A 14,566-nucleotide genomic window follows, 5' to 3' on the forward strand; every position below is an offset into this window, starting at 1 on the left:
CCTTCAGTTACATTGCCTCGTTAATTACTGCAATTTCACTAATCTTTCATTACTATATATCACTTTTATTGCTTTTTTGTTTAAACAAAAGTATAAAAAAAGCGCACACTTTTTCAAACAACGGTAGAATAATTGAAAAATGCATTGCATTTGAATGTACAACGGTTTGCCTCCTCACCCCATTTGTTTTGATTGAATTTCCCCAATTTCTTCTTTGTTTACATGGTACAATTAGGTAGCCTTTCAAGGGCTCAGCAAAATGTCAAAACAAATTTTTGAAATAATTTTGTTTTTATTTACGTGTTGTTGTTAAAAATTTAAATTGAAATTCGAAAATAACAATGGAAAAATGCGTAAATGTTGTACGCTTTACAAGCGGCAAAATGGTAATAAGATGCCCATAAATCTTGCAATTGGATATTTTGCCCCAAAAATGTTTTTCGATACCATTACCCAGCAAAAACTGGGTAAGCACTAGTGATTCTTTCAGTAATACCGGTAATCAAAAAGTTACTACTTGCAGTATTACCTGGGGTTTAAAAATAATAACTTACCTGTGTAGGCAAAAAGTGATTCTTCTATTAATACCGGTAATCAAAATCGTATCTTGAGGTCCAGGTTCGGCTCTACAGTGGGTACTGTTAATAGTAGCGATAAGTAATGCCAAATTACATTTCAGAAAAAAATTGCCAATAAAATATACCTTCGTTTTCTAAAGTTGTATTGTAAATAATTTATATTACAAAATAACATCATTGAATAGATCCATGTAGTGGAGCGGGCAATAGTGTATTGAATTACAAAACAACAGGTGTGAGTTCGCACTTTTTGGGTATCTTTATGGTAAAGATATTGTTTTTGGAGAGCTGGTATGCTTGCGAAGAAGTACTTATTTTTCGACTGCTGGTATGCTTGCACGGAAGTACTTTCCTCCAATGTCATGCCCGTGTAAAAGTATTACTACTGATATATGTACGAGGAAGTTGTTACCAATTTGGCGCAGGTATACTTGTACTCATACCTGGTAATAGGAGTTTTTGCTGGGTAATAAACATTTCTCATGAATGACACAAAATTCCAACAAAAATGTTTATATATTTTATTTACTTTTGACTGACATTATATTTTGAGTGAGGCTACCTTATAAATAATTGTACAATATTTGTTTATATCCAAGTGATGGCATTTTCGGCTCAGTTCTCAACACGACACCAAACGATAAACGTCTTCGGTTCAGAGACTGAAGGAAACGCACACACACACAAACACATATTCATATGTTCTGATGTTTGTAAACACAAAATTGTGAAGAATATTTTTTTTCTGAAAGTGAAAATTTGCTATTGTAAAAATTATGTCAGAATCTTCTCATGGCTATGGTGACAAATTTGTACCGGTTATTGGGATTTTATGTATGGATATAGCCCAAGCTCTACAGCAAATGTTTGGAAATGAGAATCACAGTTATTTGGCCGTTTCATATGTGAAATATTTAGAAACGGCTGGAGCCAAAGTTATACCTATTTGGTGAGTGGTTCAAAATAATGGTAAATTTGTATTGTAGTGGTAGTTTGGTATTGTTTGACCCATAGTTGTATTTGTTGCATCTTTCGCTCCTGGGTTTGTATATCAACAGGGCTATCGTTGCATTTTCTTTTTGGAGGATGAAAAGAAGAGGGAGAGATAGGCTAATAATGTGATGAGAGGGTGTTGAGTGGGAGAGTGTGAGTATCTGTTTGACTCAATGACTTTTTCTTTGTGTTACTTTACATCAAGAGTTGAAAATAGTCGGTTGACATATTATTAACTTAAAAGGCCTATAAACCATAACTTTCGCTTTGCCAAGCAGGGTAGGAGGGGTACTATAAATATTTGTGACTTAAAGTAACATTCATAGCTGTTTTCATGGTTGCGTTTCTTAAGCAATTAATTTAATTTATAAGACATTTAAAAGAGTAATATTTAGAATTCTTATTTTGTTTTTCTTTCCACTTATGTATCAAACTTTCTCTAATAAAACATAGATTCCACGAAATCAATGCAATACATGCATATACGTATTCACACACAATGAATGGGATGTGACAGTGCCAAAACCAATGAATTCGTTGCATAAACAAGTGAAAATATGAAGAAGGCAGCGAACAAAAATGAGAGTGTTTTTATTGTTTTGTTCTGAGGGAAAAATCGATGTTCTTTTCACCACAAAAAAAAAAAAAAAAAAAAAAAACTATTAGAAAAAGAATCGAACACAATAGTTGTGACTGGTTTCTATATATCGAATATCTGGATAGCATATACAAATTTTACCAATCGGTGGTTTATCCTCCAATAAAGTACTATTGAGAAACCGGCCATTAGTTTATTGTCTTTGGTGTTTACCCTAAAGGTCTGCAACAAACTGTTAAAATTTTGTTATTATGGCCAGTGTTGCCAATTTGGTGCTTTTAGCACCAAATTTAGTGCTTTTTGATTTCTAAAAAGCACCAAATTGCCTTTTTGGTGCCTTTTCAAAAAAAGCACCAACTTGGTGCTTTCTGGCATTTTCATTTAGTGCTTTTGGTGCTTTTTTTATTTTGAACAGTATTAAGTTTAATTGATAAAAAAATTTTGATTAGGTTTTCAAGAGCCGAAAAAACTCAAATTTATTGCCAAATATAGAATTTGATTGTTATGAAGTTGGTATTGATTATTTTTTAATTAATATTGTTATTTAGGGTATTCTGTAGGAAAGTCGAGCGATGAGTGTCGAATTTTTTAATTTGGTAAAGATTTCATTAAAAACGTTTGTATTAAATTCACAACAGCACGCACAACTGAAATAAGCAATAGACTCCTTCCATATATTAATATTTTGAAAGTTGAAAAACATCACGGATCAAAATGAATTGGACGAAAGCATTAAAACTGATCAAAGTGTATACTTGAATAGCGGTTCATAATGGGTACTAAGTTCGAGGTTTGCCGCTAATGTGAAAACTATATCAGTAAAAAAGGCATAAAATTATGCATATTTGCTGCAAATTTTATTAGAACTTGATGGGGAATAGCCAAAAGCAAATTTTCACAAAGTTTGTATATTATGAAAAATGGTAATTTTAGCATTTAGCATCTATAATACATCTTCGGAAGTTTTTTTTTTTTTTTTAGTAGAGCGTTTAATTTTCGATTTTGTGGTGGAAGATGGTATGTTTGATTTTATGATATATTTTTGGTGCTTTTTGGCCTTGGGGAGTTGGCAACACTGATTATGGCCATGTATTCTGAGCACGTTAAAGAGAAAGAGAGAGAGAACAAGAGTCTGTTAGTTAACATAAAAGCAAATGTAGGAACTAAATATAGCAGACATCTATTATGGGGCAATTTAAATAATGAACGTTACAAAAATGAATTTGAGACGAGAAATAAAATTCCATTGCATTACGAGCTATAACGACCAGGGAGAAATTTTTTATAAACTAATCTCAGAAAGATACATGATCTATTAAAAAAATGAAATGAAATTAAGAAAAAAATAAAATAGCAATTTTTTTCACGGCTACTTTTGTTTAATAATTCATTTTAAAGAAAATAAACTTTTTCAATTGTTGCTTTAGGTCATTCGCCACTGAGTTATAATAGAACGTGCAAACAAAAAAAAATAGACATAATTTTATTGTGCTTTTACAGATTTATTTTCGATTTTAGCGGCTAAACACGAACTTGTCTTAAAGAAAAAAATTTATGAAATTTTCTTTAAAAAAAATTTCTATGAAATTTTCTTTAAATATTCTCTAAAAAAAAAAAAAAAAAAACAATTATATACGGCCGTAAGTTCGGCCAGGCCGAAGCTTATGTTCCCTCCACCATGGATTGCGTAGAAACTTCTACTGAAGACTGTCATCCACAATCGAATTACTAGGGTTGCGCTAACACTTGCCGAAGGTATCTTAAAACTTCCTAACACCGTAACATATACCACATAGTCCATACGTGGTATATATTAAACTAAAAAGGCCGATTAACTACGTATATAATTAAGTTTAAATTTTCTATAGAAAACATAAAATTTTGACAACATTTTCTATAGAAGTAAAATTTGGAACAATTTTTCTATAGAAATAAAAGTTGGAAAAATTTTCCTATAGAAATAAAATTTTGACAAAATTTTCTATAGAAATAAAATTTTGACAAAATTTTCCTAAAAAATAACAATTTGACAATGTTTTCTATAAAAATAAAATTTTGGTAGATTACTTTTGGCTCGAGTGGGAACCATGATTATGAACCGATATGGACCAATTTTTGTGTGATTGGGGATCGGCTATATATAACTATAGACCGATACGGACCAATTTTGGCATGGTTATTAGCGGCCTTATACTAACACCACGTTGCAAATTTCAGCCGGGGATCTGGGGATCGATTTATATGGGGGCTATATATAATTATGGACCGATATGGACCAATTCTTGCATGGTTGTTAGAGACTATATACTAACATCACGTACCAAATTTCAATCGGATCGGATGAAATTTGCTCCTCTAATAGGCTCCGGAGGTCAAATCTGGGGGCTATATATAATTATGGGCCGATGTGGACCAATTTGTGCATGATCATTAGAGAACATATACCAACACCCTGTACCAAATTTCAGCCGGATCGGATGAAATTTGCTTCTCTTAGAGGCTCCGCAAGCCAAATCGGGGGATCAGTTTATATGGGGGCTATATGTAATTATGGACCGATATGGACCAATTTCTGCATGGTTGTTAGAGACAATATACTAACACCACTTACCAAATTTCAGCCGGATCGGATGAAATTTGCTTCTTTTAGAGGCTCCGAAAGACAAATCGGGGAATCGGTTTATATGGGGGCTATATATAATTATGGACCGATGTGGACCAATTTTTGCATGGTTTTTAGATATCACATGCTGGCACCATGTACACAATTTCAGCCGGATCGGATGAAATTTGCTTCTCTTAGAGTCCCCGCAAGCCAAATTTGGGGGTCTGTTTATATGGGGGCTATACGTAAAAGTGGACCGATATGGACCAAGTTTTGCATGGTTGTTAGAGACCATATACTAACACCATGTAGAAAATTTCAGCCGGATCGGATGAAATTTGCTTCTCTTAGAGCAATCGCAAGCCAAATTTGGGGGTCCGTTTATATGGGGGCTATACGTAAAAGTGGACCGATATGGCCCATTTGCAATACCATCCGACCTACATCAATAACAACTACTTGTGCCAAGTTTCAAGTCGATAGCTTGTTTCGTTCGGAAGTTAGCGTGATTTCAACAGACGGACGGACATGCTCAGATCGACTCAGAATTTCACCACGACCCAGAATATATATACTTTATGGGGTCTTAGAGCAATATTTCGATGTGTTACAAACGGAATGACAAAGTTAATATACCCCCATCCTATGGTGGAGGGTATAAAAAAAACTATGAAATTTTGTCCATGAAACAATTGTGTCTATGAATTTTTATCTAAAGAAATACTTTCTATGTAAAATAAACATATTTATGAAATTTTCTCAAAACGAAACATTTCTATGAATGTTTCTCTAAACAAAAAAATTCTGTGAAATTTTCTCAAAAAAACATCTATGAAATTTTCTCTAAAGACAAAATTTCTATAAAATTTTCTCCAATTACAAAATGTCTATGAAATTTTCTCCAAAGATAAAATTTCTATGAAATTTCTTCTTAAGAAAAAAATTCTATGAAATTTCCTCTAATGACAAAATTTCTATGAAATTTCCCCTAAAGATAAAATTTCTATGAAAATTTCTCAAAAGAATAAATTTCTATGAAATTTCCTCTAAAGACAAAATTTCAATGGAATTTTCTCAAAAGATAAAATTTCTATGAAATTTCCTCTAAAGACAAAATTTCCTCTAAAGACAAAATTTCAATGGAATTTCCTCTAAAGACAAATCTTCCATGAAATTTCTTCTAAAGATGAATTTTCTATGAAAATTTCTCTACAGACAAGATTTCTATGAAATTTTTTCTAAAGACGAAATTTAAGAAAAAATTATTTAAAATTTCCTTTAAAGAAAAAATTCTATGAAATTTTCTCTAAAGAAAAAAATTCTATGAATTTTTTACAAAAATTCCTATAAAATTTTCTCTAAAGAAAAAATTTCTATAAAAAAGTCTCTTATGGCAAAATTTCTAATTTTTTTTAAAGGCAAATTTCTACAAAATTGTCTCTAAAAACTTAATTTCTATGTAATTTTCTTTAAAAACTAAAATAGAGAAACTTTAATTTTTCTGAAGACAAAATTTCGAAATTTCTTATAAAATTTGCTCTGAAGAAAATTCCGCTAAACAAAATTTCTATGAAATTTCCTCTAAAGGCAAAATTTCTTCGAAATTTTCTCTAAAGACAAAATTTGTATTAAATATTCTCAAAAAAAAAACAACATTTATTAAATAATATTTGAAATTTCTATGAAATAAAATTTCCATGAAATCTCTTCTAAAGACAAAATTTCTATGAAATTTTCTCAAAAATCAAAATTTCTATGAATTTGTCTCTATAGGCAAAATTGCTACGAAATTTTCTCTAAAGACAAAATTTGTATGAAATATTCTCTAAAAACAAAATTTATGAAAGAAATATTTGAAATTTCCTCTTGAAATTTCTTTGAAATAAAATTTCCATGAAATCTCTTCTAAAAACAATTTTTTTTTTTTTTAAATTCTCTGAAAAATTTTCTACGAAATTTTCTCTAAAGACAAAATTTGTATGAAATATTCTCTAAAATCAAAATTTATGAAAGAAATATTTGAAATTTCCTCGTGAAATTTCTATGAAATAAAATTTCCATAAAATCTCTTCTAAAGATAAAATTTCTATGAAATTTCCTCTAAAGACAAGATTTGTATAAACTTTCCTCTAAAGACGAAATGTCTATGAAATTTCCTCTAAAGATAAAATTTCAATGAAATTTTCACTAAAGATAAAATTTCTATGAAATTTTCTCAAAAGATAAAATTTCTATGAAATTTCATCTAAAGATATTTCTATGAAATTTCCTCTGAAGACAAATTTTCAATGGAATTTCCTCTAAAGACAAAACTTCCATGAAATTTCTTCTAAAGATAAACTTTCTATGAAAATTTCTCTACAGACAAGATTTCTATGAAATTTTCTCTAAAAACGAAATTTATGAAAAAAATATTTAAAATGTCCTTTAAAGAAAAAATTCTATGAAATTTTCTCTAAAGAAAAAAATTCTATGAATTTTTTACAAAAATTCCTATAAAATTTTCTCTAAAGAAAAAATTTCTATAAAAAAGTCTCTTATGGCAAAATTTCTAATTTTTTTAAAGGCAAATTTCTACAAAATTGTCTCTAAAAACTTAATTTCTATGTAATTTTCTTTAAAAACTAAAATAGAGAAACTTTAATTTTTCTGAAGACAAAATTTCGAAATTTCTTATAAAATTTGCTCTGAAGAAAATTCCGCTAAACAAAATTTCTATGAAATTTCCTCTAAAGGCAAAATTTCTTCGAAATTTTCTCTAAAGACAAAATTTGTATTAAATATTCTCAAAAAAAAAAAAACAACATTTATTAAATAATATTTGAAATTTCTATGAAATAAAATTTCCATGAAATCTCTTCTAAAGACAAAATTTCTATGAAATTTTCTCAAAAATCAAAATTTCTATGAATTTGTCTCTATAGGCAAAATTTCTACGAAATTTTCTCTAAAGACAACATTTGTATGAAATATTCTATAAAAACAAAATTTATGAAAAAATAAAATATTTGAAATTTCCCCTTGAAATTTCTTTGAAATAAAATTTCCATGAAATCTCTTCTAAAGACAAAAATTTTTTTTTTTAAATTCTCTCAAAAATCAAAACTTCTATGAAATTTTCCCTAACGGCAAAATTTCTACGAAATTTTCTCTAAAGACAAAATTTGTATGAAATATTCTCGAAAAACAAAATTTATGAAAGAAATATTTGAAATTTCTATGAAATAAAATTTCCATAAAATCTCTTCTAAAGACAAAATTTCTCAAAAATCAAAATTTTTATGAAATTTTCCCTAAAGGCAAAATTTCTACGAAATTTTATCTAAAGACAAAATATGTATGAAATATTCTCTAAAAACAAAATTCATGAAAGAAATATTTGAAATTTCTTCTTGAAATTAATACTCACCTTAAATATACAATTTCAATGAAATTTTCACTAAAGATAAAATTTCTATGAAATTTCCTCTAAAGACAAAATTTTTATGAAATTTCATCTAAAAAGAAAATTTCCATGAAATCTCTATAGGCAAAAATTCTACGAAATTTTCTCTAAAGACAACATTTGTATGAAATATTCTATAAAAACAAAATGTATGAAAAAAAAATATTTGAAATTTCCCCTTGAAATTTCTTTGAAATAAAATTTCCATGAAATCTCTTCTAAAGACAAATTTTTTTTTAAATTCTCTCAAAAATCAAAATTTCTATGAAATTTTCCCTAACGGCAAAATTTCTACGAAATTTTCTCTAAAGACAAAATTTTCGATGAAATATTCTCGAAAAACAAAATTTATGAAAGAAATATTTGAAATTTCTATGAAATAAAATTTCCATAAAATCTCTTCTAAAGACAAAATTTCTCAAAAATCAAAATTTTTATGAAATTTTCCCTAAAGGCAAAATTTCTACGAAATTTTATCTAAAGACAAAATATGTATGAAATATTCTCTAAAAACAAAATTCATGAAAGAAATATTTGAAATTTCTTCTTGAAATTAATACTCACCTTAAATATACAATTTCAATGAAATTTTCACTAAAGATAAAATTTCTATGAAATTTCCTCTAAAGACAAAATTTTTATGAAATTTCATCTAAAAAGATAATTTCCATGAAATCTCTATAGGCAAAAATTCTACCAAATTTTCTCTAAAGACAACATTTGTATGAAATATTCTATAAAAACAAAATTTATGAAAAAAAAAAAATATTTGCAATTCCCTCTTGAAATTTCTTTGAAATAAAATTTCCATGAAATCTCTTCTAAAGACAATTTTTTTTTTTTAAATTCTCTGAAAAATCAAAATTTCTATGAAATTTTCCCTAAAGGCAAAATTTCTACGAAATTTTCTCTAAAAACAAAATTTGTATGAAATATTCTCGAAAAACAAAATTTATGAAAGAAATATTTGAAATTTCCTCTTGAAATTTCTATGAAATAAAATTTCCATTAAATCTCTTCTAAAAACGAAATTTATGAAAAAATTATTTAAAATTTCCTTTAAAGAAAAAATTCTATGAAATTTTCTCTAATGGCGACATTTAACAAAAGACAAAATTTCTATAATGGCAAAATTTTTATAAAATTTTCTCTAAAGAAAAAATGTCTATAAAATTATCATAAAGACAAAATTTCTATAAAAATTTCTCTAATGGCAAAATTTCTACGAAATTTTCTCTGAAGACAAAATAATATTTGAAATTTCTATGAAATAAAATTTCCATGAAATCTCTTCTAAAGACAAAATTTCTATGAAATTTTCTCTAAAGACAACTTTTGTATGAAATATTCTCTAAAAACAAAATTTACGAACAAAGAATATTTGATATTTCCTCTTGAAATTTCTTTGAAATAAAATTTCCATGAAATCTCTTCTAAAGACAAATTGTTTTTTAAAAATTCTCTCAAAAATCAAAATTTCTATGAAATTTTCCCTAACGGCAAAATTTCTACGAAATTTTCTCTAAAGACAAAATTTGTATGAAATATTCTCTAAAAACAAAATTTATGAAAGAAATATTTGAAATTTCCTCTTGAAATTTCTATGAAATAAAATTTCCATAAAATCTCTTCTAAAGATAATATTTCTATGAAATTTTCTCTAAAGACAAGATTTCTATAAATTTTCCTCTAAAGACGAAATGTCTATGAAATTTCCTCTAAAGATAAAATTTCAATGAAATTTTCTCAAAGATACAATTTCTGTGAAATTTCCTCTAAAGACAAAATTTTTATGAAATCTCTTCTAAAGACAAAATTTCTATGAAATTTTCGCAAAAGTCAAAATTTCTATGAAATTTTATCTAACGGCAAAATTTCTACGAAATTTTCTCTAAAGACAAAATTTGTATGAAATATTCTCTAAAAATAAAATTTATGAAAAAATTTCCTCTTGAAATTTCTATGAAATTTTCTCTAAAGAAAAATTTTCTATGGAATTTTTTCTAGGTATTCTTTAAACATTTTTTACGAAATTTTCTCTAAAGACAAAATTTCTATAAAATTTTCTCTAATTTTCTACAAAATTTTCTTTAAAAGCAAAATCTCTATAAAAATAAAAATAGAATTTATGAAAAAATTTCCTCTTGAAATTTCTATGAAATTTTGTCTAAAGAAAAATTTTCTATGGAATTTTTTTCTAAGTATTCTATAAAAAAATTTTACGAAATTTTCTCTAAAGACAAAATTTCTATAAAATTTTCTCTAATTTTCTACAAAATTTTCTTTAAAAGCAAAATTTCTATAAAATTTTCTCTAAAAACTTAATTTATATGAAATTTTCTCTAAAAAAATTCTACAACGAAAAAAAAGTATAAAATTTTCTCTAAAACTAAAATTTCTACAAAATTTTCTCTAAAAACTCAATTTCTACGAATTTGTTTAAAAACTAAATTTCTATGAATTTCTTAATTTCTATAAAGAAAAAAAAAATCGAATTTTTCGAAAGATAAAATTTCTTATAAAATTTGCTCTAAAGACAAAAGTTTCTGTGAAGTGTACTCTAAGAAAAATATTCTATGCAATTTTTTATAAAGAAAAATTTTCTCAAAGATAAAATTTTTATAAAATTAATTGACTTTTTGGATCGTTTCAGGAACAACCGTCCACGCACTTACTACGAGTCAATTATGAATAAAATCAATGGGTATTGAAGCAATATCAAATTCAGTTGTTTTATAAATTATTCTGTTGTTTTATTAATGCAGAATTTTGCTACCTGGCGGTGCTATATTTTTCAATAAAAAATATTGCACAAAGGACTTGACCAATGATAGCTACTTGAGTTCCAAATATATATTTGACATTGCGGTTGAGCTGAATCGTAAAGGCAAATATTTCCCTTTATGGGGAACTTGTTTGGGCTTTCAATTAATCTTGACTCATTCCTCTGGTATGGCAGATATAAGACAGGATTGCCAAAGTATGAATGCCTCAATGGCGATAAAATTTGAAGATGCAGAAGGTAAGTGCAAAGACTACTTAAGAATGAACTATGGTATAATTGTTTCTTCTTCTTCGTAGTATTACAAGAATCCAAATTGTTTCAAAACATCGCTTTGGATATAGTCGAAAAAATGATCAAGCAACCATTTGGCTTTCATTTTCACAGATATTGTATAACAAAAGGTGATTTGGAAATGTTTAAAATTTCTAATCAATGGAGAGTATTGGCTTTAAATCAGGATGAAAAGGGTTTGGAATTTATATCCATTGTAGAGCATAAAGAGTAAGATTGATTTTTATGCAAAATAAACAAAAATACTATGAACTAACCCATCACAAATGCTTTCAGATTCCCCTTTTTTGGTGCTCAGTTTCATCCAGAACGTGTTATTTTCGAGTATATGGGTCCCCAGGATCATTGCCACCACTGCTTAAGCTGTTTTGAATTGAATCAATATTTTGCAAAATTTTTTGTTAGTCAATGCTGCAAGAGCCACCAAAGATTTACCAGCTATGAAGAAGAAATACGCCACAGTATTTATAATTTTTCCAGTACATATACTGCACCCTTTAAATTACATTGGCAAAACTGTTTCCTATTCAAGGATGATGCAGATTATCCCAAAGATTTTACCTCTGAGTGTGCATAGTAAGTTCCTTAATAAGGCTTAACATATTTGATTGTGATAAATAGACAATGTGATCCAAAGAAATAAAAATACAAATGTATTATTATTTTATTAACTATATTACAAATGTACATAACTATAGAAAATGATTATTTAAATAAATTGGCAAAATCCGATTTTTATGATTTTTAATTAAAACAAGTAAGGAAAGTCTAAAGTCGGGCGGGGCCGACTATATTATACCCTGCACCACTTTGTAGATCTAAATTTTCGATACCATATCATATCCGTCAAATGTGTTGGGTGCTATATATAAAGGTTTGTCCCAAATACATACATTTAAATATCACTCGATCTGGACAGAATTTGATAGACTTCTACAAAATCTATAGACTCAAAATTTAAGTCGGCTAATGCACTAGGGTGGAACACAATGTTAGTAAAAATATATGTGAAACATTTAAATCTGAAGCAATTTTAAGGAAACTTCACAAAAGTTTATTTATGATTTATCGCTCGATATATATGTATTAGAAGTTTAGGAAAACTAGAGTCATTTTTACAACTTTTCGAGTAAGCAGTGGCGATTTAACAAGGAAAATGTTGGTATTTTGACCATTTTTGTCGAAATCAGAAAAACATACATATATAATATACATATATATATATATATATATATATATATATATATATATATATATATATATATATATATATATATATATATATATATATATATATATATATATATATATATATATATATATATATATATATATATATATATATATATATATATATATATATATATATATATATATATATATAAATATATATATATATATATATATATATATATATATATATATATATATATATATATATATATATATATATATATATATATATATATATATATATATATATATATATATATATATATATATATATATATATATATTATATATATATATATATATATATATATATATATATATATATATATATATATATATATATATATATATATATATATATATATATATATATATATATATATATATATATATATATATATATATATATATATATATATATATATATATATATATAAATATATATAAATATATATATATATATATATATATATATATATATATATATATATATATATTATATATATATATATATATATATATATATATATATATATATATATATATATATATATATATATATATATATATATATATATATATATATATATATATATATATATATATATATATATATATATATATATATATATATATATATATATATATATATATATATATATATATATATATATATATATATATATATATATATATTTATATTTATATATATATAAATATATATACATACATATATATATGGGAGCTATATCTAAATCTGAACCGATTTCAATCAAATTTGGCACACATGACTATATTAGTAATTATACTCCTAGTGCAAACTTTCAACCAAATTGGGCCAAAACTCTGGCTTCTGGGGCCATATAAGTCCATATCGGGCGAAAGATATATATGGGAGCTATATCTAAATCTGAATCGATTTCAACCAAATTTGGCACGCATAGCTACAATGCTAAATCTATTCCCTGTGCAAAATTTCAACCAAATTGGGCCAAAACTCTGGCTTTTAGGACCATATTAGTCCATATCGGGGGAAAGATATATATGGGAACTACATCTAAATCAGAACCGATTTCAATCAAATTTGGCACACAGGACTATATTAGTAATTGTACTCCTAGTGCAAAATTTCAACCAAATTGGGCCAAAACTCTGGCTTCTGGGGCCATATAAGTCCATATCGGTCGAAAAATATATATGGAAGCTGTATCTAAATCTGAACCGATTTCAATCAAATTTGGCACACATGACTATACTACCAATAGTACTCCTTGTGCAAAATTTCAAGCTAATCGGGATAAAACTCTGGCTGCTGGGTCCATATTAGTGCATATCGGGCGAAAGATATATATGGGAGCTATATCTAAATCTGAACCGATTTCTTCCAAAATCAATAGGGTTCTATCCTGACCCAAATTAGGAACATGTGCCAAATTTGAAGGCGATTGGACTTAAATTGCGAGCTAGACTTTGATCACAAAAATGTGTTCACAGACGGATGGACGGACGGACGGACGGACGGACAGACGGACATGGTTATATCGACTCAGGCACCCACCCTGAGCATTTTTGCCAAAGACACCATGTGTCTATCACGTCTCCTTCTGGGTGTTACAAACATATGCACTAACTTATAATACCCTGTTCCACAGTGTGGCGCAGGGTATAAAAAGGCCTGTACTAAGTTTGAGAAAACCAAAATTGTAAGGGCAAAAAGCCATTCGTCTTTCAGATATGAATAGCGCTTGATATAAACTAAATCAGAGAATGAAGCCGCCGAGTCGCGCCGCCGACCATTGTTTGCTAGTCAACTCCACTGCCGAGCATGTCGACTCATCTCGACTCAAATTTAGCCGGCAAATAATCAAAAATATCGGTTTAAATTAGAAAAATGTATTAATAGTTGTCGTATATTTTACCGAAATTTGGAACCTGTCGCCCACAATCAATCAATTTCAAGCAGCGCTAATAATATTGAACAAATTTAGCTCGGAAAATTTGAATGAAATATAAATTTGATTGTAAGATTGGTTGTACA

General features: G+C 27.2%; 1 protein-coding gene across 1 annotated transcript; it reads left to right on the plus strand.

Moving 5' to 3' along the window:
* The first annotated feature begins 1,193 nt into the window (after positions 1-1,193).
* l(3)72Dr (lethal (3) 72Dr) lies at positions 1,194-12,027 on the plus strand. Its single transcript, XM_075307343.1, has 5 exons — positions 1,194-1,527; positions 10,873-10,923; positions 10,985-11,241; positions 11,301-11,505; positions 11,572-12,027. Exons 1-5 carry the CDS (start codon positions 1,355-1,357, stop codon positions 11,870-11,872), a joined length of 987 nt encoding a protein of 328 aa, XP_075163458.1. The 5' UTR covers positions 1,194-1,354; the 3' UTR covers positions 11,873-12,027.
* The last annotated feature ends 2,539 nt before the right edge of the window (positions 12,028-14,566 follow it).

Source organism: Haematobia irritans, chromosome 4 (assembly GCF_050003625.1).
Source record: "Haematobia irritans isolate KBUSLIRL chromosome 4, ASM5000362v1, whole genome shotgun sequence".
NCBI lineage: Eukaryota > Metazoa > Arthropoda > Insecta > Diptera > Muscidae > Haematobia > Haematobia irritans.